At 33.6% G+C, this 24,698-nt stretch overlaps 1 protein-coding gene across 4 annotated transcripts in view; it reads left to right on the top strand.

The window, feature by feature from the left end:
- LOC134842364 (keratin, type I cytoskeletal 9-like) overlaps nt 1-24,698 on the top strand; it is a 70,664-nt gene that overhangs the window by 2,708 nt on the left and 43,258 nt on the right. For all 4 annotated transcript variants that reach the window (XR_010162494.1, XR_010162495.1, XM_063858661.1 and 1 more), the window contains exons 2-3: nt 402-987; nt 1,333-1,584. Coding sequence is in view for 2 of the 4 variants with exons in the window: in XM_063858661.1 (XP_063714731.1) it covers nt 454-987; nt 1,333-1,584 (786 nt within the window). In the remaining 2 variants the exon portion in view is untranslated. The remainder of the gene's footprint in view (nt 1-401; nt 988-1,332; nt 1,585-24,698) is intronic.

Raw genomic sequence — 24,698 nt, 5'->3', positions numbered from 1 at the left:
TTAAAAGTTAACTTTGAGAGGTTTTTTGGTTTTTCTGCAAGTTCTTTTTTGCATTCAGTATTTGGTAATTTTTTTTAATGAGAATTTATAGCAAATGTTGGAGAGGTGTTTTTCTTAGTGCCTAATTACTCCTAGGATATGCAAGTTGTTTGGGTCTAAAGTTTTAACAAAGTGTTTCAGTATATCAGGGAACTTTTGCATCTCTATATTTGACCAACGTTTTTTCCTCGGTTCTATCTATTGGTTATGAGAAAATAAATGGAGCCTCCCGAATATCACGAATCCTCCTTATGTTGTAGGTATTTGATTTTTATAGCAATTGGAAAACAATTTCTTCAGTTTTCAGCCTCCACTTCCGTCAACAGAATTTGAGACACCGTATAAAACATGTATGGTTTTAGGATCGCGAGTCCAAGTGCATCAAGTATTTCCTTCCATCCAAAAAAAGTGACCATGGAAGCCACATGTAGCTCCAGCGTCATGCAAGACATCACAAGCTCCAACACACATTGCGGAATGAAACATAAGCTACAATCTGAGAGCGATGACATACAAGGACGATTGTTGAGAAGTAAATTCGGAGGTCAAATTAGTCCTAGTGCAGCGCTAGAAGCGTGGAGAGAGAGGGAGAGAGATAGACCTAGCAAGAAGTTGAGGACTTCCCAGACCGTTCCTAGTTCCCCAATATGGCAAATGTCTCCGGGCTATGAGATCAATTGCGACTGGGCGCCACCTTGTGGGTCCACAGTATTAGTAGGGACCAGTAGCAGTACAAGCGGCGGGGGAACCAACCGGACTCTGAGTCAACTGGTAGCTAATAAGTTGAAGAAGGAGAGAGAGAATTTACTAGAAGACTGGATACTGGAGCTGAAGAGAAGACAACAAACTCCTCAGCCGATAGAAGAGAAACAAGAAACATTAACTGAGAAGCACGAAGGAGTGGGAGGAGATAAGAGCGGAGGAGATGGAATACAAGTCAAACCCACTGTATGTTTATTGACTAAACATTCTATTAAAGTGAATTGGCAATGCTTGGTTTCATATCAAGATTTTTTTTGCGAAAATACTTCGATATAAATCGCCAACCGCAATGAAGATCCAAGTATAAACCGAAAGTTCTTCGTATCATGATAAACGATACAGTCGCTGTCTTCTTTTTATTTGTTCTGTTTTGAGATCAATTATGTCTCCGAAGTTATAAAGATCTTTCTACGAAAATATGACCTCAAATAGCGATGAAAATGAAGTTGAAAATCACAGCAATGAAGCGACGATAATCCGCTTCGAGTCTAACAAAGTTAAATGCGAATGTCCTAAGTTGTATTTATTTAGAACGATGATTTGGCCGCGATGAGGGTACGGGTGCGAGAGGAGGTGTGTGCCGAGTACGACAGACACCTAGTCCAGGTAGAGTCCAGACTGAAAAACGAGTTGGAGTCCCTGGAGGCGCGGGAAGAGTCCCTGACTAGTGAGCTGCGGACCCGGGATTCCCAGTTGACAGAGGAGAAGGCTAAAGTGAAGCAGTGCCTGGAGATGTTGGAGAGTGAACTGCAGTGCTCAATCTGTTCTGAGCTGTTCATCAATGTGAGTGCCTCCTGCTCTACACCTCTTAGCTTTTCTTCGCCATACGAACATAATAAGAGAGTGAAACTAAAACAAGTCACTCCTCTCTTGTTGACAACATTTCGTATAATGAGTCTAAAGTACTCAAAGCGAAACGGAGCTAAATGCTCTCGCAAGCTAAGTGGAGGCACTAGGCACTTTCGATTCACAGACCCATCGCCTAACTGAACATTTTTTGAAGCTGTTTCATTTGAACTTGTTTTTGATTAACCTCTGTTGAACTGTGAAATTTGTTGTTGTTCGCGGGATATTTTAACGCGGGATATTCCTTTTAGATCCAAAATTGTTTTCACAAATATGGGTTTTTACTCGATCTTACGCAAATTTTTCAAATTTATTTATTTTTCCATCTTTTGTTTTTCCAATGTTTCAACATGAATATTTGAGTTGATTTGTAGCACATTCAGTACTTGAGGCTTTTACTAAGTTTTCCTTAATCGAGCTCTTGAAAGAAACAACACAATAGTGGAATAAGCTTTCACATAAGCGAAAAATATCGGGGAATCTTTCCCCCTTATTTTAAGCTTCAATTTCAATAATGCCTAAAAATCCCTGCTAGCAAATGAAAACAGCCGTCAAATGAACGTGCGGTCAACTTGTACTGTAACACGTGACCAAAATAAATTATGCGAAGTAGCGTTTCTTTTCACGTGATCTGAAGAGTGAATGCGTGAATGAATATCAAATAGCTGAGAACAAGAAAGAAATGTTTATATTGTGTAGACCTTTTGGAATCATTTTTCCATGCTTCGCATACACAAATAGTAGAAATTGAAGATATACCAACCACTCTGTTCTTGCATAAACTATGAATCAAATCGCTAGTTTACATTTACTTTGCTTAATGGTATGTATATACTATGCCAAAAGAAACGAGAAAAGACTCCATTCAGCTCGAAGTTGAATTATACTACGTTTCTCGACCATTAAGATGAGAGAAAAAACTGAAAACATGCTCTGTCGCTGAGTCATGATTGACAAACCACCACTACTCGAGTTCGTTAGAAACATGTTGATAATTTAGCTCGATCGCCCTAACTATAGTTTTTTTTTCGTCAAGATAAAACAAATGGAGTATATGCACAAGTATGAGGGCAAAACTCTGAATGTTTTGATCGTCTTTCAGTGGTTTCCAGTAGCTTTTGGTAAAGAACATTTTGATAGAGTAGAAAATCTGCACTGTCAATATCAATTATTAAGTGAAATGTTTGAGTCGTATAAGGAAACAAGACTACTCGTATCAGGGCAAACCTTGAATGTTCCGACTGTTTTTTGAATAATAGTGTTCGATTTCCAAAATGGATCACCTTCTAAAAATTTTACGCTATTTGAAGTACAAAGTGATATATTTCGCTTTAGCAAAGTATTCATTAGACCAAATAGCTTGTCTCGATTCAATTTGGAACGATTTCCCATACGGATGAAGTTTCGGCTTACGCGTTAAAAGCACGAAATCTATCGCGCGTTAATTGTACCAAACTGGCAATCTTTAAACCCGCGTAACTTAACAAACACCAGTGATCCATCTTTTTAAATTTGAGCTTATGATTTTAAATTTGAGCAACAATACCTAATGATTTTTTTAAATCCGAAATTCAAAAATTGATACGTAGAAGTCGAAACTTGTCCGAAGAAAGAAGGATCAATAATATGACCAATTTAGCTTGCCTAATTTCAATGCTGAATAGTTATGCGTGCGGGGATAATAATACGGATTACGATTTCATCATTATTAATCAGTGTGTTCAAAGCATTAAACGAGCAGTTTATGCAGGCTTGAAGCTCTTCTAGGAAAATTCGTAACTCACGCGTTTGGGGAAATTTTGGGGGAAAACACGCAGGCTTTTGAGCCCCACCCTACAATTTCTCAGAAATTGTTCTGAATAAAAAAGAACCCCAAGGCATATATATTCCTCACTACTTTAGAAACACAGAACAACGAGACTCCTCATATCAGGGCGAAGTCCTGAATGTTCTGACTTTCTTTTAAGGTCTATGCAGCACTAATAACGTGAAGAAAAGAAATGTACTAAAGTTAAAATATTTTTTTTTAAAAAAGATTTGAAGTTTTTGTGAAACATCTCCCCGCACGCCATATAAATTACAAAGTGATGAATTTCGTTCCTTGTAACATACCAATTAAGGCAAATAAGCTTCCTTCAACTAATTTGGAACGTTTTCTAAGACGTATTAAATCTACGCTTTCGCCTCGATAGCGCGAAATTTATCATGCGTTAATTATCCCAGTTTCACGAAAAATGATACCAGGTAAAATATCTTTTCAAATTTAAGCTCAGGTAAACAATTCCTTTCAAATGATGTTAAAAAATTCAGTCAAAAATGGCTAGTTAAAATATCGAAACTTGTCTGAAGAAAGAAACCACTCCGAGCACAAATTTTCCGTCACTTTCATCAAAGTAGGATCTATAATATGACCAATTCAGCTTTCCTAATTTCAATTCAGAATAGTTTTGTGCGGGGATAATAATACGGATTACGCTTTCTTCATCATTAATAATCAGTGCGTTCAAAGTATTAAACGAGCAGTTTACGCAGGCTTAGAGGGTGCTTAGGATAATGCGTTACTCACCCGTTTGGGAGAAATTTTGGGAAAACACGCAGGCTTTTGAGCCCCACTCTAGATTTCTCTCAGAAATTGGTCTAAATATAAAAAGAACCCCAAGCATATATATTCCTCAATTTTTTCGAAACTCAAAACAGCAAGGCTCCTTCTATCGGGGCAAAGCCCTGAATGTTCCGTCTACCTTTTATGGTCTATGGAGCAAAAATAACTTTTTAATATTAAATGTAATAAAAATAAAATATACATTTAAAAAATATGTGAGAGTTTTTGTGAAAATCATCCCCCACATGCCATATTAAGTACAAAGTGATGAATTTCGCTCCTAGTATCAAATCAATTATGTCAATTCAGCTTCCTTCAACCAATTTAGAACGATTTCTAAGACGGATTAAATTTTTGCTTACGCGTTACTAGCGCGAAATATATCGTGCGTTAATTGTCCCAAATTGACCAAAATGGTACTCTTCGAACCCTCATAATTTCATGAAAAATATTTCTAGGAGAACTATCTTTTTAAGTTTAAGCTCAGGACAACAATACCTTTTAAATGATACAAGAAAATTCTTGTCAAAAATGGCTAGTTAAAAGTCGAAATTTGTCTGATGAAAAAACTAACCCTAGCACAAATATTCGGTTACTTTCGTTACGAAAGTCGGAACAATAATAGTTTGTCAAATTCAATACTAGTAGCACTTCTTGTATTGCGCGTGGCGGTGAGTGAAAATTAGATTATTGAATTTTCTTTGTTTTTTCTTGAATTTTTTTACTCGATATAAAATTTACACATTGTATGGTAATGAAACATTCTAAAAAAGCCTTAGAACATAAAGGTCAACAAAACATAAGTTTTAGGCTGCATTAGACTAATAAAAATTGATTTAGTGATTTTTTTCAAAATGGAATCAAGCTATCGGTTATTGTTGTTTCATTTCTTGTTCTGAGGAAAGCGATCCATGTTTTTTGTATATTTTTCGATGTGACCATGCCAGCTGTTAAATCGGCCGAAAATCGAACAAATAATTCGATTAAAAGGCAACCAAAATAAATTAAAAGACGATGAAAAAAAGGGTTTGAAACAACTACGTAATGATTTCGGATTGATACAATTAATAATGTAATAAAGTTTGATAATTTTAAAGTTTAAAGTAGGCTTTCTCGATCTTTGCAGCGTTTCAGTGCCTTTTCAACTAGACATTGACACTAACCAACTTTGATAGTATAATATAAATAGTTTTTAAAGAAGACCCGAAAACAAAAAGTGAAAAAAGAATTATTGTTTCAAATAAAACTGCTTTGGGTAATAAGCAGTATTTATCATTGCCTCGAGTTTAGCGCAGCTAACAATTGTTTTTGCATAGATTGTTGAATCAGATTGTGAGTGATAAGTGTCATCCAATATCATAGTCGTAATTTGGCCTCAAGCCCAAAGATGAAACGATCAGTTTCGTCCGGCACTTGAATTATTTCGGCATTTATGTTCCAATTTCCGACTACAAAGGTCTTTTATATGGCACATTGGGTTTCCTCAGGAAAAAAAAAACACCTTTGTCAAGGAAATGTTTCCGGCACACCCCCTGTGAGTGGTCAGACGAAAAGTATATGATTTATACATTGACAAATAGGAGCAATGCACCGGAAAAGTCCCGTAAGTGTTTCTGAATGATTTGATAGAAATGAAAAAAAAGGTAGTATTTCACCAGAAGTTTTCAATGAATTGGTTTTTTTTAATCATCGTGAGCATTTTTGCTAAATCATCGAAGCAACTTGGGAATTTTTAACGTTTGAAACCCAGAATGTCAGCGGGAATTGAAAAAGCAACGTCTTGCTGAAGCTTAACTAACTGAAAATCAAGTTGAGCACAGAAGATTTCACCGAAAAGTTCGTCTTATTTTTATGGCAGCATGTATTTGGCGGACCATTGAAAAAAAATAAGTCCTGTAAATTTATCTGATTTAATATATCTAAGGCAGTGAACAAAAAGGTTGAAAAACAAATTGATTGGGGTAAAATATCTACAATCATACCAAACTTCAGCGAATCGGGCTTCGTAATCAACAAATTTACACAAAATGCAATATGAGAATCAATATGTAGATGAGATAAATGTAACCTAGACTCGTGTGGGTTATATTGGCAGCGCTCATGGCCAAATCGATATCGTTTTTGGTGTCGGGTTTGAAAAGGTTTGTTGAAATGAGCTCGAACATGAAAAACAAACAGTTTTATGGAAAAGTTAAAAGTTGAGTATGCCTTTTAGTCATCATTTTCTTTAGATTATCATTTTTTTCTTGTTTCGCATACACTCTCAGTGAAATTTTCAAAAAAGTAGTAGAATGTATATTGAAGAGTGTACTTTCTTCAATTCATTATTCTAATCTTTTAATTTCTTTTCACACGTTCAGTCGAAATTCGTAGTTCAAAGCAGATCTCTTGAAAGTGAATCTCTTGACAGCTGATAGTTCATGATATTGAATTGACTTTCATGCGTATCAAAAAATTGACTTTCATGCGTATCAAAAACATTGCGGCAGAATTTGGCCATGTTTTAGTGTATCAAAGTCTAGGTTAAAAAAAATTCCTTTGATGATTGAAACAAGGCGCCCCCATAGCCATTTAGATTTTCGTCTTATCGAAATTCGAGGATAAATTTGATTCAAGATGGCCGGAAATTGTATAATCATTGATATAGGCAATTCAGGATACGAAGGTATCGCTGAATCTTCCGTCGAGGAGAATCGTTGGTGATGCAATTGCTGTTTTTTTTTTCAGACCTATTTTGGGAACTGAACTGTGGTGTTTTGTTGAGGCAACAATTCGTTACAGTAGAATTGTAAGGGGGAAATTATAAATCTATCTAACGATTTGAAGCGTCCAGTTGAGTTTAATTTTCTTGCTAAGAACTTGACCTTGCTTTATTATGTAAAGTCAACATCCTTCAGGCCTTTTCTCACTTAGTCTAGAATTAAACCACCCAACTTCAGAATATAACGTCCAGGGTTCCAGTCTCGACCGTACCTCTTCTTCGATCTGATGAAATTTAATTTTTTTATGGAAAACTTGAATTTTCGGACTAAGGTTTGCCTGCTTCTGCTCGGCATACCTTCTAAATCATCGAAATATTTTTTCTTTAAAGATTGAATTTTCTTTTGATACAAGTAATTACACCGAAGACTTTAGTCAAGGTGTTATGGTATCGTGTAACGGGTTTTTTTTTAATGTTGTCTGTTGTCAAGTGTCGACAAATAACGTCCACAGTTATCAATTATCATGTGGGCTGGACTATATCGCGCTATGTCACGTGATTGCGTATGTTTGCTTCTTTATTTGTTCATCTTTATTTATTTAATTATCTGTTCTTCTATTTATTTAATTATGTTTAGTTTGCTTATATTTATTTATAATTTATGTATGTACATATTTATTTTTGTTTATTTTTATCACGTGTTTTGTTTATTTATTTAATTATTCTTTCTTTCATTTAGTTTTGCTTTTATTATTTCTGCGTGTGTATTTATTTAATTTATTTATTTTCATTTATTTATATTATGGGTCTGTTTGTTTGGTTATTTGTTCATATATATTTTTTCATGTCTATTTAATTATTTGTACATTTCACTTTTGCTTTTATTTATTTATTTATTTATTTATGTATTTATTTATGTATTTATTTATTTATTTATGTATTGATTTATTTTTTTATTGCTTATTTATTTATCAGGTGTGTTTTGTTTATTTGCTGATATTTATTTCTATATTTTATTAATTATTCTTTCTTTCATTTAGTTTTGCTTTTATTATTTATGTATGTGTATTTATTTCATTTATTTATTTTCATTTATTCATATTATGGGTCTGTTTGTTTGGTTATTTGTTCATATATATTTTTTCATGTCTATTTAATTATTTGTACATTTCACTTTTGCTTTTATTTATTTATATATTTATTTATTTATGTATTCATTTATGTATTTATTTATTTATTTATGTATTGATTTATTTTTTTATTGCTTATTTATTTATCAGGTGTGTTTTGTTTATTTGTTGATATTTATTTCTATATTTATTTAATTATTCTTTCTTTCATTTAGTTTTGCTTTTATTATTTATGTATGTGTATTTATTTCATTTATTTATTTTCATTTATTCATATTATGGGTCTGTTTGTTTGGTTATTTGTTCATATATTTTTTTTCATGTCTATTTAATTATTTGTACATTTCACTTTTGCTTTTATTTATTTATATATTTATTTATTTATGTATTCATTTATGTATTTATTTATTTATTTATGTATTGATTGATTTTTTTATTGCTTATTTATTTATCAGGTGTGTTTTGTTTATTTGTTGATATTTATTTCTATATTTATTTAATTATTCTTTCTTTCATTTAGTTTTGCTTTTACTATTTATGTATGTGTATTTATTTAATTCATTTACTTTCATTTATTTATATTATGGGTCTGTTTGTTTGGTTATTTGTTCATGAGATATATATTTTTTCATGTTAATTTAATTATTTGTACATTTCAGTTTTGCGTTTATTTATTTATTTATTTATTTATTTATGTATGTATTTATTTATTTATGTATTGATTTATTATATTGATTTATTGGTTTATTTATTTATCAGGTGTGTTTTGTTTATTCGTTGATATTTTTTGCTATATTTATTTAATTATTTTCTTTCATTTAGTTTTGCTTTTATTTATTATTCATGTATGTATTTATTTATTCATTTATTTATTTATGTTTATTTATTTTTGGTTTGTTCGTTCATTTGTTGGTTTGTTCGTTCATTTATTTATTAGCTCTAGAATTGTTATTTCAGGCTCTTCGTCAATATAGCAATATTTTAGCGTATACATGTGTTAGTACCATTTTTAGTTCTCGAACTGTTATTTTATGATCTATGTCAATATATCAAAATTTTAGTGTATACATGTGTTACTACGATTTTTAGTTCTCGGACTGTTATTTCATGATCTTTGTCAATATATCAAAATTTTATTGTATACATGTGTTAGTACCATTTTTAGTTCTCGAACTGTTATTCCATGATCTTTGTCAATATAGCAAAATTTTGGTGTATACATGTGTTAGTACGATTTTTAGCTCTAGAACTGTTATTCCATGATCTTTGTCAATATAGCAAAAATTTGACGTATACATGTGTTAGTACGATTTTTAGCTCTCGAACTGTTATTTCATGATCTTTGCCAATATAGCAAAATTTTGGTGTATACATGTGTTCGTACGATTTTAGCTCACGAACTGTTATTTCAGGCCCTTTGTCAATATAGTAAAATTTTGGTGTATACATGTGTTAGTACGATTTTTAGTTCTAGAAGTGTTATTTTATGATCTTCGTTGATATATCAAAAATTTAACCTATACATGTGTTAGTACGATTTTTAGTTCTAGAACTGTTATTTCAGGCTCTTTCTCGATATAGCAAAATTTTGGTGTATACATGTATTAGTACGATTTTTTGTTCTAGAACTGTTATTCTTCAATTATTAGTTGTTCAAGTTGTTTGGTTTTTGCTTCAGTTTCTATGCCTTCGGTGTATTGCGCGTAGCGCCTATGTTTTAACTATACTTGATTAATTGATAGTCATTGTCATTTTGTAAGTTACTCAACTGTGATTTCTTAAATAACCTTGTTTTTTTGCTTAAATGAGTTTGGCTTATGGTATATCGAGTTAGTGACTTCCGTCTTAGTTTATGTCTGCTAGTTTACAGTGCTATGCTTGCGCTGTATCGCCTGAGTTTTTTACGTATTACTTCGTGGACATAAGTACATAATAAATCGCTATTTTTTCCATCGTTTTTGATCGGGTGCAGCGTCGGCTGCAATGCTTTCCATATTTTGCTAATTCGTTTTCTTTCGTGTTTATTGTTCCGACTTTCGTAACGGAATATTTGTGCTCGGGGTGGTTTTTTCTTCAGGAAAATTTCGAAAATCTAACTAGCCATTTTTTACGGCAGTTTCTTTATATCATTCAAAAGGTATTGTTGTCCTGAGCTTGAATTTGAAAAAATATTTCACCTGTGATCATTGTTTGTAAAGTTATGAAGGTTTAAAGATTGATATTTTTGACCAATTTCGTACCAACGCGCGATAAATTTCGCGCTGTTAACGCGTAAGCTTGAGAAGAATTTATTACTTTGTACTTTATATGGCGTTTGGGGTGATGATTTCACAAAAAAATTCTTGAAAGGCAGTCGGAACATACAGGGCTTCGCCCTGATACGAGCAGTATTGTTTTATTTCTGGTTGTCATATAACGTTGTGCTCTTTATTTGCGAACGAATTGAAATTCAACTTGAGTTGTGCGCTTTTTATAGTTTTGATTCAGTTCGCACATGATTGGTTAGTTCAGTTAAAAGGTCAATGATGAAATAATTTTGCAAAGCTGTTTTTGGAAATTTCATAAATAACTGACTTTTCTTGGTTTTTTCAAATTCACCAACACTGTTGACTATGTTTGCTATGTTTTGTCTCAAAATGTGTCCAGTTTTGTCTTGAAGTGGGCCAATCGAATCGGCTATGTTCATGGAGTCCTGAGTGAGTCCACCGAGTTTATTTTGTTGAATTAATTTATGTATAATTAAGCAAAAAGAATTTTGATATTAAGGCTGTGTGAAATAATGAAATACTCTTACGTCTATTCGCAATATGTTGTTGGGGAGCGTTTTTCCTGTTTTTAACGGACTCCTGTTTAGTTATTTTTATCGATGGCCATTTTGTTGAACTTAAATTCCAATTTGTAATCTGATGTTTAAAGAGTCGAGTTTTCCATTGTACTTTAAGAATCAGTTAGTCGTTTTTTTTATTCAGACTAATTTTGGTGATAGAAAAAATAGTTTTCAACGAATGGTATTCCGATGAAGATATGGATTTAATTAGTTGAAAATCAAAAAGATATTTTATGTGCAATCGTTTCTGGCGAATTTCTGTGGGTGTAAAAATTGCCAATTGGGCCATAATCTTGGACTAAATTATTGGGCGCTGTTAATTAATTATGCAATGCGAATTATCCGGCGCTGAAAATAAATTTGAAATTGAATTTAGGCAAGCCTATTGGTCTTATTATTCCCTATATGACTCGGATTATAATATTTTATAATGGGGCAGAAAAAACGACGTTCAAATATTCAAAAAAGATTTTAGCAAGAACTGTTTGAGACCATTTAAATGTCAGTCAAAACATTCAGAGATGTGTCCTGTTACAAGCAGTCATGTTTGCCTTAAATCCATTTGAGTAAAAATATTGTAAAGGGTCTTCCGTTCTAATGCGTAGAGAAAATTAAGCTTTACGAATTAGGTAATAGGCACTCAAAACCAAAAAAAAAATGCATAATCACTTCGACTCAATTTATTTTATCGTCCAGGAACGTTTTCTTGGGTTTGTGAAATCACCTAAATCGTTTGAAAAAATTTAGGGCCTTGGAACAGTTAATACGAAAATTAGATGAGTAAGCAGATTTGGTATGTTTGAAAGATGGAGTGTTTCAAGATGGAGTGTTTCAAACATGATTGGTTAGTTCAATTAAAAGGTCAATGATGAAACAATTTTGCAAAGCTGTTTTTGGAAATTTCATAAATAACTGACTTTTCTTGGTTTTTTCAAATTCACCAACACTGTTGACTATATTTGCATTGTTTTGTCTCAAAATCTTTCCAGTTTTGTCTTGAAGTGGGCCAATCGAAGCGGCGATGTTCATGGAGTCCTGAGGGAGTCCACCGAGTTTATTTTGTTGAATTAGTTTATGCATAATTACACAAAAAGTATTTTGTTATTAAGGCTGTGTGACATATTGAAATACTCTTACGTCTATTCGCAATATGTTGTTGGGGAGCGTTTTTCCTGTTTTTGACGGACTCCTGTTTATTTTAGTTTTTTTTCGATAGCCATTTTGTTGAACGTAAGTTCCAATTTGTGGTCTGATGTTCAAACAGTCGAATTTTCCAGTATCAGTTAAGAGTCAATTAGTCGTTTTTTTATTTAGACTATTTTTGGTGATAGAAAAAGTAGTTTTCAACGAATGGTATTCCGATGAAGATATGGATTTAATTAGCTGAGAATCAAAATGATATTTCATGTGCAATCGTTTCTGGCAAATTTCTGTGGGTGTAAAAATTGCCAATTTGGCCATAATCTTGGACTAAATTATTGGGCGCCGTTAATTATTTATGCAATGCGAATTATCCGGCACTGAAAACAAATTTGAAATTGAATTTAGGCAAACTAATCGGTCATATTATTCCCTATACGACTCGGATTATATTTTTTTATAATGGGGCGAAAAAAAAACGACTTAGAAATATTCAAAAAATTTTAGCAAGAACTGTTTGAGACCCTTTAAAGGTCAGTCAGAACATTCAGAGATGTGTGCTGTTACGAGCTGTCATGTTTCCCTTAAATCCATTTGAGAAGAAATGTTGTAAAGGGCCTTCCTTTCTAATGCGTAGGGAAAATTAAGCTTTAAGAATTAAGTAATAGGCACTCAAAACAGAAAAAAAATTGCATAATCCCTTCGACTCAATTTATTTTATCGTCCACGAACGTTTTCTTGGGCTGGTCAAATCAAAATCACTTAAATTGTTAGAGAACAGAACACTTAGAGCCTTAAAACAGTTAATACACAAATTAGATGAGTAAGCAGATTTGGTATGTTTAAAAGATGGAGTGTTTCAAACCATGAAGTTTGTGCTGTTTTTTCTCAAATGTTTTTTCCCAAACTGAATTTCGAGTTAATTGCAATGAAAGCTACCTATTTCTGTTGGGCGTAAGTTGAGTGATTTTCAAAAACTCGAAAATATAAACATATCGTTGAGTTACCGGTGTGTTCGTTGAACTTGAGTGGGTTTTTATAAATAAAAAATGATTTAACAAGGCTAGAACACAAGGTTCCCACCATATTCTTAAAAAAAAGTTTTTTTTTCAAACTAGTGTAGTTTTTTGAGCGTGGTGTGATAAAAGGATCTGACAAAAGCCCAATAATTAGGCATATTCGACAATCGCCATAAAACAGGCAAATTGGGCGTTAATTTTATCAAAAAAATGTTAATTTTAACAAAAAAATAATTAAAAAGTTTTTAAAATAATCATAACTTGTTTTTATTTTTTTTAACAAAAAAATAATTAAAAAGTTTTTAAAATAATCATAACTTGTTTTTATTTTTTCTTGCAGGTATTTCTTTTTGAATTGCTGAAAATTTTATTCCCGAGACCGCGCTAAAAAAAGCTCGAAAAAATCATTTTACTTGAGTAAAAATGAAATTTCATGACCTATCCTTCTATAAAAAGTCTGCTCGCTCGCTTGCTTTTCTCGTCACTGGGACAACTTCAAAAAAATTGATGTCGGTTCAAATCAGGGATAAAAGGGCTTTAATATGATATATCATTCTTACTATTCTCATGATTATTTGTGGCATCTTCTTTTGGTTGAAAAACGAAATAGGCTTTCCGGCTCGTTTTTCTCGCTCGAATTTAGAGGAAAAATCAAAAACTTTAAACCTGTTTTTCTAGATACTTGTGGGTACCTGATTTTGCGTTGAAAACTAAAACACCCCGAATATAAAGTTTTCTCCATTCTTCAAATGTTTGGGTTCATATCAAATTTGGTTTTTGCTCTGCTATTTTTTTGCGCAATAAATTTATGATTTCTTAAAAACAAAACCAATGATTTAATCAAAAACTTTTGGTCTATTTTGTAAAAAAAAACCTGTCGGGCTCCCAATAAGTCCCAATAAATTTAATGTCTGTTTTTTACCTGCTGTTTAGCTAGTTTAGTACATCATTTCTAACTCAACGCATAACCTACGCGAAAACTTGGCTTTTTTTGAAATAAGTGCTTCGATAGATATGAAATAATTTTTTCAATAATTTCATGGTAGTTTTAAAACAGCAGAAAAGATGCAAACTTCTATTTCAATTTGAAGATCAAGCAAAACATTATTCAATAGGGTTTTTATTCAAATACAAAATAGTACTGATGGTATCAAGTTAGCAAAAGATTGGCTGGATGTCAGTTTCATCTGAGTGGCTCGAATGGGATCCGGTTGTTCCAGAAGTTCCGGACGGACTGTTGTCTAGTCCTGCTGCGACGCCGTCTCTGAAATTAAAAACTATTGAAATCACATTGAAAACCTTTCTTTGGGCTTATTAGGAGTTAAAAAACTGGTCGAGTAATTGGGAATACAGCATCTTCAATGCCATTTACTTATGCCATCTTAAATGCCAAAAAAGTTAATTTAAATGCTCCGATGTTTACAAAAATTGTGTTCAAAAAAATAATTAGTCAATGTCTTGCAGTTGGGATCGGACACTTAAAAAAGGCCGGAAACTTCAAAAATTATGTTCAACCTTTTTATGAGCATAAATTTAAGGTTCTTCTTATTTTTGCATAACACATTATTTATCATGCATAACACGAGTTCTTAGAAATGAAGCTGACATAGCGACAGCGCACTCAGGACGTAGTTGGGCAAGCTATTTTATCCGATGGCAGGGGCGGGTGTGAATGAAACTTTGGTGTTTTTTTTTTTTCAAGAAAGTAGAAAAACGCTTTGGTGTTTATCTTATGACAAAAGTTAAGAAAAATCTGATTATCTCAAGCAATTAAGGTCGACCTCTGATTTTAAAATTAAAAAAAAAAAACGGTTTACAAAATCGTTTTGGTATGGGGCTAAATGGTATGAAAGTAAAGTATTGACAAGCTGATTTTTTCATCTGGTTTTTAAAATATTTAATATCGAAACCTGCTCGCGAGTACCCACCTGACACTTAAAAATGGACAGTATGGACTTGCGACTTCTCTTTTGTCTCGGCTTGTCACCAACAATGGATCCGTGGATGCTGGGGGAGGGGGTGTTGGTGGAGTAGAGGGTGAGTTGGATGGAGTCTGATTTGCTCCCGTGGAAAATTTTGGAGGGGTCTTTTTGAGACGAGAAGTAGGTGCGACACAAGTACCTATGATTGAAAAATAATAAAATTCCTAATGTAAATAGTTAAAGGTTGGTACCATTATTCTTGAACTTTGTTGGTTCTTTTGTGAGATCTGACATGATTTCTGCTTAGTGTTGAAATTGGTAACAAACAGCAGTCAATACGAACATTCTGTGCTAGGAAGGCAAAAATTCGAGCCAGCTGTAACCGCTAAGAAGTTTTTCCCATAAAATATTATGAGGTATGACTCTACAATAGTTAATTCCGGCCTCAGAGATGGAAAAAATTAGATTAATCTACGAAGCTATCAGAGTCTGATCTTTGATCATCTCGTACGAGATGCTGATCATAGCTACTCTCGTAGCTATCTCGTAGCTACTCTTGACACCAGTTGCCTATCTATCGAATTATTTTGAGTCACATTAAGTAAACCTCAGCAAGAAATAATCGAGTTTTCGTTATCAATAACGCGTCGAATATTTCGCACAGCTTCTGCGACAATAAATGATTCGACCACTAAGTTTTTTTTTTTTTTGAAATTTTTGTCCATAGTGTGACGGGATAAATCGAAAGAAAGCATAGAGTTTAGTCATATTTGATATATGACAGAAATAGTAAATTAGGCATCTTCAACAACAAATTTCTTCTAAAAATGAATAAAAAAACGATCAAATTATTTGAAAAAAAATTTTTCTTAAATTCTGAAGTTTTTTATTCGCAAGTAGGACCTAAAAGAAGCTTCGAAACGTTTTCACAGCTTAATTAAAAGGCTCAAATTATCCTCTTATTATATACATTCGACCCATTTTGATGATATTTAGAGTCGACGGACGTAGGGAAGAATCTCATATAGGTCGTGATGTTTTTTAAAGAAAGTTTGTTCACGCTCATTTTTTTGTTAAAAGGAAAATAGACTCCATTATTGAGTAGCAAAAGTGTTAAGGTTACAAAAACGTGACTGAGTTCTTATTTTCAGATAAGATTTAAATTTTCAGATTTGCCAGCGGAATTAAAACTTAACCTATTGATCCAGTTTTCTGAAAATTGAGTTACAAAAAAATCCACTATAAATACTTGAAATCCAAACAGTCTTGAAGTCATTTTGTTTTTACTTTAAAATTCTCTATTAAAAGGAAAATAAGCTCCATTTTTGAGCAGAAAAAATGTGAAGGTCACGAAAAACGTGATCGACTTCTAGTTTTGAAATAGGATTCAAATTTTCAAGTTTGCCTGCGGAATAAAAGCTTCACCTATTGATCCAGTTTTCTAAAATTACGTTAAAATTAGCCAATAAATTTCAATCACAAATTTTTCTTGAAATTCAAAAAGCATTTAAGCAACATGGTTATTACTTTGAAATTCTTTGTTAAAAGGAAAATTAACTCCATTTTTGAGTAGCAAAAGTGAAAACTTCACGAAAAACGTGATCGACTTCTAATTTTGAAACAGGATTTCAATTTTCAGATATACCAGCGGTTTAAAATCCTATTGATCCAGTTTTATGAAATTCAGTTGAAGTTAGCAAAAAGTGTCAATCAAAAATTCTTCTTCAAACTCAAAAGGTTTAAGGGTAACTTCCCAAAGGGCATAATTCCCAAATTGCATAAAATTGGATTTTTTCGAAAATGGCATAAATTTCAAGTTCATTGTAATTTAAACGTTTTCTATCAATTTCTAATTCTAACATTTCGCTAGGAACGAAAGCATATGAACAAGGCTTGGAATTAATTGCTTCCAAACAAATGTTACGCAACAAATTTGTCGAAAAAATTGACCACAAGCAGCTTATTAATAACCGCAAGCTTATGCTTCTTGCTTTTGATTAAAAAAATTCTACAACTTTTTCAAGATAAAATTTCAATCAACATTTGAATTGACAACTTGACTAATTTTCTCACATTGTTCACGAAAAAATTACTCTCGATTTTTTCAATGCAACTGTTGCATGAAATTTATGCATTTGGGATTTTTTGATTTTTATGCCATTTGGGAATTATGCCATTTGAGACGTAATCGGTTTAAGGCCATATGGTTTTTACTTTGAAATTCGAAAATCAGTTTTAATGTTTCCCTGCGTTCGTTGACTTTTCCCATCTGTCAGATTTTGCCTGGGGGTAAGAAAAAACCTTAACAGAAACGAAGACAAAAAATTCCTCCCCACTTTCTGTGGTCGAAACAATAAACTAATTTACACGATTACGACAGTGTAGTAAAAGTCAGGAATGTTTTCTGAGCAAAATCTCAAGAACGCTTAACAGCATACAATGAGTTTTCATCTATGATTAATCATACAATCAGTCTTCTCAACTATGATGCTGTTCTACGGAGTAGCTAATAATTTTTCTAGACTAAATCGTAATCGGGCTTTGAAAGTTTATTTGCGTTGACAAAAGTTAGATTCTAGTCCTGGTCTCAAACGGTGCAACAATTTAGTTTTATTAATAAAAATTTTAAGTAAAATAGTGCCGTGCCGGCTACCTGGAATAACGGAAGGATCAGGCTAATCATCTTTTACCCCATCATATAGACCAAATTAAGAAACTCCTCCCCAGAGGAGCTTAATTGGGGTTAAATTTGTTAAGCGCTGCGCGCAAAATGCTTAATTCTGAAGGAGTCTTATAGAGCGGGGAAGATCTTGGCATCCCCAGCCATAGCCATTCATTTTGTTTGGATAGCATTCGCTTTTGACAGAATTACTAATATATCAAATGATAATGTTATTGTTTTAAATAAAAGAACTGTTCAGCTTATAAAAGTTTAAAAAATCAACCAAATTTTTGAAAAAAAAGTTATCTTATTTTCTTATTTTAATTATCATGAAGGAATTCAAGCGTTTTTTCAAAACAATTCGCATCTACTGAATCAATCATCTGTCTTCATTTTCTTGGACTTGGATTTTTGGTGGTTGGCCAACAAGCCGAAAATAAGATAAGCATTCCAACATGCAGAAAACTTATTCCATGACGCAACATAACAATAGATTATGAAAGTTGTTATGCAATTTTTACGAAATTCTGATGTAAGTTACGTTATTCTGATGTAATTTCGGCTTCAAGATATGACAGTTTGTAGATATGGCGGTTTGTTGAGCATCTGCCGGGTTTTTTTGAATGAATCGAATTAATTTCTTGGTTAAGTTTGACTTAAGTACCTGCATGTGCGTCTAGTGTGTTTGGTGCCCACCACGAATAGAAGAACGTTGACCAATCCAGTGAGATTGTTGCCAATTCCCTGAAATTGGAAGCAAAGTAGTGTCAGTGATTTAGTAAAAGTTCCATTAAAGGTTAATTAGTTGAAAATGACGTACATTTGCAACGTAGAGTATCTTGTAGTAGCTTCTACTCCAGTTGCCATTTTCGAATAGACCTGAAAATATGCAAATATTGAGAGAGATGCAAATATTGGGATTCAGTTAGTCATTAGCGAATTTAGGACAGGGAGGCTATCCCCGCTCAACCCAGTTTCGACTCTCTCGTCAACCAAATGTTCATTCTTAAGGTAACGTTTTAGGCGGTCCAGTTTTCGTCGACACATCAGAATTTTTTTCGAAAGTGTCATTTGGCGCTAATATTTTTTAATTTTGAAAGTACCCCGTTCGCGAAAAGCTTAGAATCTATCCTACGCTCAGTGACGGTGAGCTTTGAAGTCCGGTAAATAACTAAAACTAAGCCATACTCAACGTTGTTTTTATTAACACAAGCAAACGATTAAATTCTCAAAATTAAAGAGCATCAGAGTTTCAATATAGTTGATTTTTGATATCAAAACTTTGAAAAGTTGCGATATGAAAAGGAGCTGAAAATTGCCTGACCTCATAGATCTAGCATTCAACAGTAAGCTGAGTATTTTCACTGAAAGGTCCACGAATCAGAAATGCCGGAAATAAGCAAAAATAGAAAAAAAAAATTCTTTTAAAGAAAACAGTTTTTAAAAAAAGGTTCTTCAGAGAACGGATAGCCGAACTCTATTCGAGTATTCAAATGTCAAATTCCAAAAGATTGTATTCACGTCAAGATAACCATTTATATTTTGGCTCCTGATTGATTCGTAACTACTGAAACTCATGCGTATCAATTTTCTCAAAATATGAGAGTTTTTCTTTTCACGAGTGTTTTTTTTTGTAATTTCTTTGCGAAATTAAATGAAAAGAAAAAATTATTTATCTACCGAAGAAATCCATGTTCAAGTGTATACGGATAATCATAGGCAGACAACATAGAAAGAAAAGAGGCGGCAGGTAGATGAGGTTCCCGAACATCTGGCGGAACCCTTCCTCGTGCGTCTCCTGGCAACACCCGCCCCCCAGTTGGCCGTAGGGACCCACAAGCAGATGATGTTTCTCTTCTCCGGAGTTATTTTGAGTCCGTAGTTTCCTAACTTGTCTCTGGATTAGTTTGAAGAGCATAATTGAGTAGCAAATGAGGATTGTGAGGTGGGACAGGTTGTCCCAAAGAACTCCTGAAACATGTATAGAAATAGAATTTTCGTTCGCTTTATACTTTTTCACCACAAGCCTGAAAAAATAGAAAAATCAAATTTTGCAGAAAATTTTGATTTTTGATTTTGATTTTTCCTGTTTTAAATCAGCGTGGTCAGCACATTCTGGCCAAATTGCCCAGTTACAGGTTTTCCTTGTTGTTAGTTTAACTTAGTTCAAATACTAAATGCTAAAGCCACATTCTTAAAGTCTACATGAGAACTTCAAATCAATAACTGATTTGTAAATGGTGTGAAGAAGGCCGAATCCAACTCGTGCAATTTGAAATTCTCACTTAAATTGTTTTCTGAATCAACCAACTAGCCTGTTAAGAGATAGTATGTGAGGATGTTGTGTCGCGGCGAATGTCGTTTGTTTGTATTAACCCAACAGGCGCCCGCATTTGAGTGTCTGTCAATGCCATACAACCCGTCACATGCTGTGGACATGGCTACAACAGATGAAAAAATTGAATCTGATCTACTTAACAATCTCCCTCCCCCCTATGAATAAAATACAGTAAATTTGCGTGAGCTTTCTAATGTGAATTCTAACTTTGCTGCATTCTGATTGGTCGAAAGTTCGACTGTTTTAATCTACTAAATAATCTCCCCCCTTTCTGAAAAGGATGGGAGATTGTTAAGTAGATCCATTGAATCTACTATTTGTTTACAGACGGGAGATATTCAAGTTCAATTTCCAAATCTAAATCAAATCTTAAATATTAAGTCTACAAGAAGGCTTTTGTATAATCGGACGGAAGAAAGGCATCACATATCTAGTAGTTGTAGCAATTTAAGCGAACGAAGTCGTTTCGTTTTTTAAAATTTGATTCAAAAATGAACTGTGTTCGAAACAAAATTCTGTGCTATTTGTCACAGAAACCGCATGCGCGTATTTCGCGCACAATGTAGCTGAATTTTAAGTTTGCAAATATTTCAAACTTTTCAATACTGTAAGTTTGCTAGTCAACTTATAATTATAGTCGTAATCGTGGTCTTAAGTAAAAACGAAAATTTTCCTGCTAGCTGTTCCCTCAAAGCTAATTAGTTGAAACTCGACGTGTTTTTATCAACGCTATTTTTTGAATTGATGCTGAAAAATTTGTTTTTTTTTCGGTTTGAATTTTGATTTTTGAAAACTTTAAATAACTTTTTTGGACCAAGTTAACATCCTCCCTCCCCAAATACGTTTAGGGGAGAGGATGTTGACTTGCTTCTAAGTGGGAATTTTCAGCCAATCAGAATTGAGCTTTTTACACACAGCGCTTAGCAAATTTTTTAGAAGGAAAACAAACTCTATCATCGAATAGTTAACTTAAAAGATCGTGAAAAACGTAATTGACTTCTAGTTTTAAAAGTAGATTTTTATGTTCAGATTTCTCAGCGCAATAAAAAACGTACTTATTGATCCAATTTTCTCAAATTGGTTTTTTTATATCAAAAAAGTGTCAATCATAATTAAGTTCTAGAAAAACAAAGAGCTTTGCAGCCAACTGTTTTTTATTCGAAATTCGAAAGTTGATTTTTTTTTCAAAAAAAAAAACAAGTTAGCTCTTACTTGCGTTCTTTGTTTTTTTTCCAACGTTCTATTGGCGATAATTTTTGATCGTTGCATTGCGAGGAGCATAAAAGCTTGAAAAACGAAAGGTTGATTTGTCATATCAGTTACTGGACGATGTTCAATTCTTTTTTAAGATATCAACAGTCAATTTTTCAATTAATTCTAAAAAAAATTAAATCTAAAGAAATTTGAAATTTTTTTTAGAAAATAAGGACACAGTTGCCGATATTTTTAGAAGTTATGCGGCGGCTCCGTGCTAACCGGATATTCTCGAGGGGCCACGGCGGGTTTTGAAAAGTTTTCGACGATTTATTCGAAATTATTTCAAGACAAAAAACTGATTTTTGGATCTTTCTCAAAACACTATATAGAGCCGATTTTGCGATTTTTTATGGGCCTCGTGCAAATTATTGTAAAAAAGGTTTCGGCCTAATTATTTTTCTAAGTTTTGATAAATTGCTTTTTTCGGGCGCGTTCTTCCCTCAAACTTAGTGAATTTGGGTGCTAAATTAGCGTTTAGAAAAAATTTACTGCTAGATGAATAAAAATGATGTAAAAATTAGCAAAGTAGCGTCTTTTTGTGAAGCCTTTGGGTCGAAGCCTCTCCCCAACGAGTTTAAATGTCCCCTCTCAAAATTTCCACGATTAGATTTACGTAGAAGTTGAATTGCCCGTTAAATCAATTTAATTTAAAAAAAAAAGGATTTTTTCACGAAAATAGGGTGAATCTATTGTTAAAAGCGCATTAGACAAATTATTTAATCAAAAACTTAATTAGACAAAAAAGATCAAATAGATTTGAAAGTCATTACGAATAATCTCTAACTTTTTTTCCAAAAGCAAGGCTACGGAAAAGAACTATTGTGAAAAAATTAGGTTTTAATGAAATTTTTACCAGCAAATGCTTGTTTTATATCGCATGTTTTTTTCCAACCCTTTCTGTATAATTTAGTGCAATGGAGTGTCCACGTATTGCTCTAATGGTAATTGTTTTGGGCAATTTAATAACACGTGTTTTATCCGCTTTAGTGGTGGCTGGTTTCTAGAGGACAGTAAGAAATTTCTGCCCAGTCGTGAAGATTTTGAGCATTAACTCGGAAGGTTTGGTTTCGAATCCCGTAGGTTTGATTTTTGTTCCGACTTTCGATACAAAAGTAAAGGAATATTTGTGCTCGGGATGGCTTTTTGACGGAATTTTTTTATATCATTCGAAAGCTATAGTTGTCCTGAGCTTAAGTTTGAAAAGATATTTCACCTGTGACCATTTTTTGTAAAGTTATGAAGGTTTAAAGAGTGCCATTTTGGCCATTTCGACCAATTTGGGACAGTTAACGCGCGATATAATTCGCGCTATTAACGCGTAATAAGCGGAGATTTAATCCGTTAGAAATCATTCCAAATTGGTTGAAAGAAGCTTATTTGCCATAATTGATTTGTTACAAGGAGCGAAATCTATTGTTTTGTACTTTATATGGCTTGTGGAGGGATGATTTTCATTGAAAAATTTTCAAATTTTAGAAAACACGTTTTTCATTTTATTTTATTTCAATCAATTTTTTTATGTTGTTTATGTTATTACTGCTCCATAAACGTTAATAGGCAGTCGGAACTTTCAGGGCTTCGCCCTGATACGAGCAGTCTTGTTTCTTTTATGAAGCACAGCTTCGCGTCAATGTAAATGCAGTTTGACTCCCAGCCACAGCTTTTCGAAAAGTATGGTGATTCTTAAATAATGGCGAATTTCTTGCTGTGAAATTGTATGCTTGTGGTGTTTGTAACCCGTTTATCTTTCACTTTCGTCTAATTTACAATTTCGAAAGTCGGTTGAGCAGTCTGAACTCGTTTTGACACTTGTATAGGTCGCGATAATTTTTCGTTTTTTTTTCGGGAAAAAGTTGAAATTTTGGTATTTCGTGGTTTGAGTTTTGATTTCTTGTGAAGCAGTCTGAACTCGTTTTGACACTTGTATAGGTCGCGATAATTTTTCGTTTTTTTTTCGGGAAAAAGTTGAAATTTTGGTATTTCGTGGTTTGAGTTTTGATTTCTTGTGAAGCAGTCTGAACTCGTTTTGACACTTGTATAGGTCGCGATAATTTTTCGTTTTTTTTTTCGGGAAAAAGTTGAAATTTTGGTATTTCGTGGTTTGAGTTTTGATTTCTTGTGAAGTTTTTCGTTTTTAAGAGCATATATTGTTTTTTGAAATTCAAAATTAGAAAAAAACAATTCGGATTTTTTTTGCGTCCATTGACTTTTTTCCAATTGTTTGTTGATAACCAATTTATAGCGTATTGAAACGAATCGCAGCTTCGGAGTTGTGTAAAGTTATTGATTGGCAGTTTCTTAAATTTGATGTTTGAAAAGCAAGGCTGTCATGGCGCGTGAGTTTTTCAGTATTATACCAGTTCTGGGATTTTTCTGCGGTCAAAGCTCGCAATACGAGGCCAAACTGTGCACTGTAAAGGCGCGCAATTTGGTGTGTGTAGGTCTCTGGAATCCAAACATCCTGTTTAAACATTTGAAAATTTTGTCGGAAAGATCAAAGATTACGAAAGAACAAAGAGAGCGTCCTTGTTGCGGAATCCGCTTCCAATTCACTCACTCACGCTGGTGGCAATGAGCCAGGGCAGTACATGTAGTGTCTTTCTAAGAAGTGGCTCATATTTGGTGAGTGCCAGAGTCTTTGCAGTCATGAGAACAGTGAGTGTTGCCATGTGTAACATGCAGCACAGGTAGAAGTAGTCAAGGAGGAAGGCCTGGATTATACAAGCCTGTGGTTCCTTATCGTACTGTTCGTAGTAGATAGGATCTCCCAAGTTCCAGAAGTAGACAATGCACAAGCCCCACAGGTAGCTAAAACACGTAGGATTCAAAGTCAGTTAAGAATCGGAGCTCAAAATTGATACCCATTGAAAAGAAAGAGGAAAATTTGAAGTAATTGAGTATTTCTACCGAATAAGCCGCTTTTTTATGCATGTCTAATACAAGTTCTGAGAGGTCATTTTTCATTCAAATTTGTGCACTGGTCTCTTAATGTTTGACTAAGATATTGGAAATACTGTCCGCCTGGAGGTAAAATTTTTTCAACTTTTAGGTCCATTTTTTGCTTTTTTGCCAAGGATATCTTTTGTTTTGTGCGCTAGACCATAACTAAACATGTAAATAAAAGTGGCCCTGCCTGATTTTGACGACTGAGTCGCATATGCATATGAGAGATGTGGTCATCCTGTAGCGAGTGGTCGCATCCAGCACAAAGTGATTACTCAACAACACACACCAATTGCCAAGTAGAGATGCTAGAGCCACACACATGAACACACTTCTCCACTTGGCCCTGAACAAATCCAGAGCCTGATCCTGATCCTGACCAGAGACATCAGCATAGCTAGCCACTGTTGTTGTGATTCTTGTAATTCTAAATAATGAAAGTACTCAGAAGTGGAGTAGTGCTAGAACGCGTGCCTTCGGTCCCTTAAGTCTGTGGTTTGAGTCCCGGTC

The sequence above is a fragment of the Symsagittifera roscoffensis genome, chromosome 3, assembly GCF_963678635.1.
Source record: "Symsagittifera roscoffensis chromosome 3, txSymRosc1.1, whole genome shotgun sequence".
NCBI lineage: Eukaryota > Metazoa > Xenacoelomorpha > Acoela > Convolutidae > Symsagittifera > Symsagittifera roscoffensis.
Note: the sequence above shows the minus strand (reverse complement) of the source record. Positions and strands in the feature narration are given on the sequence as shown.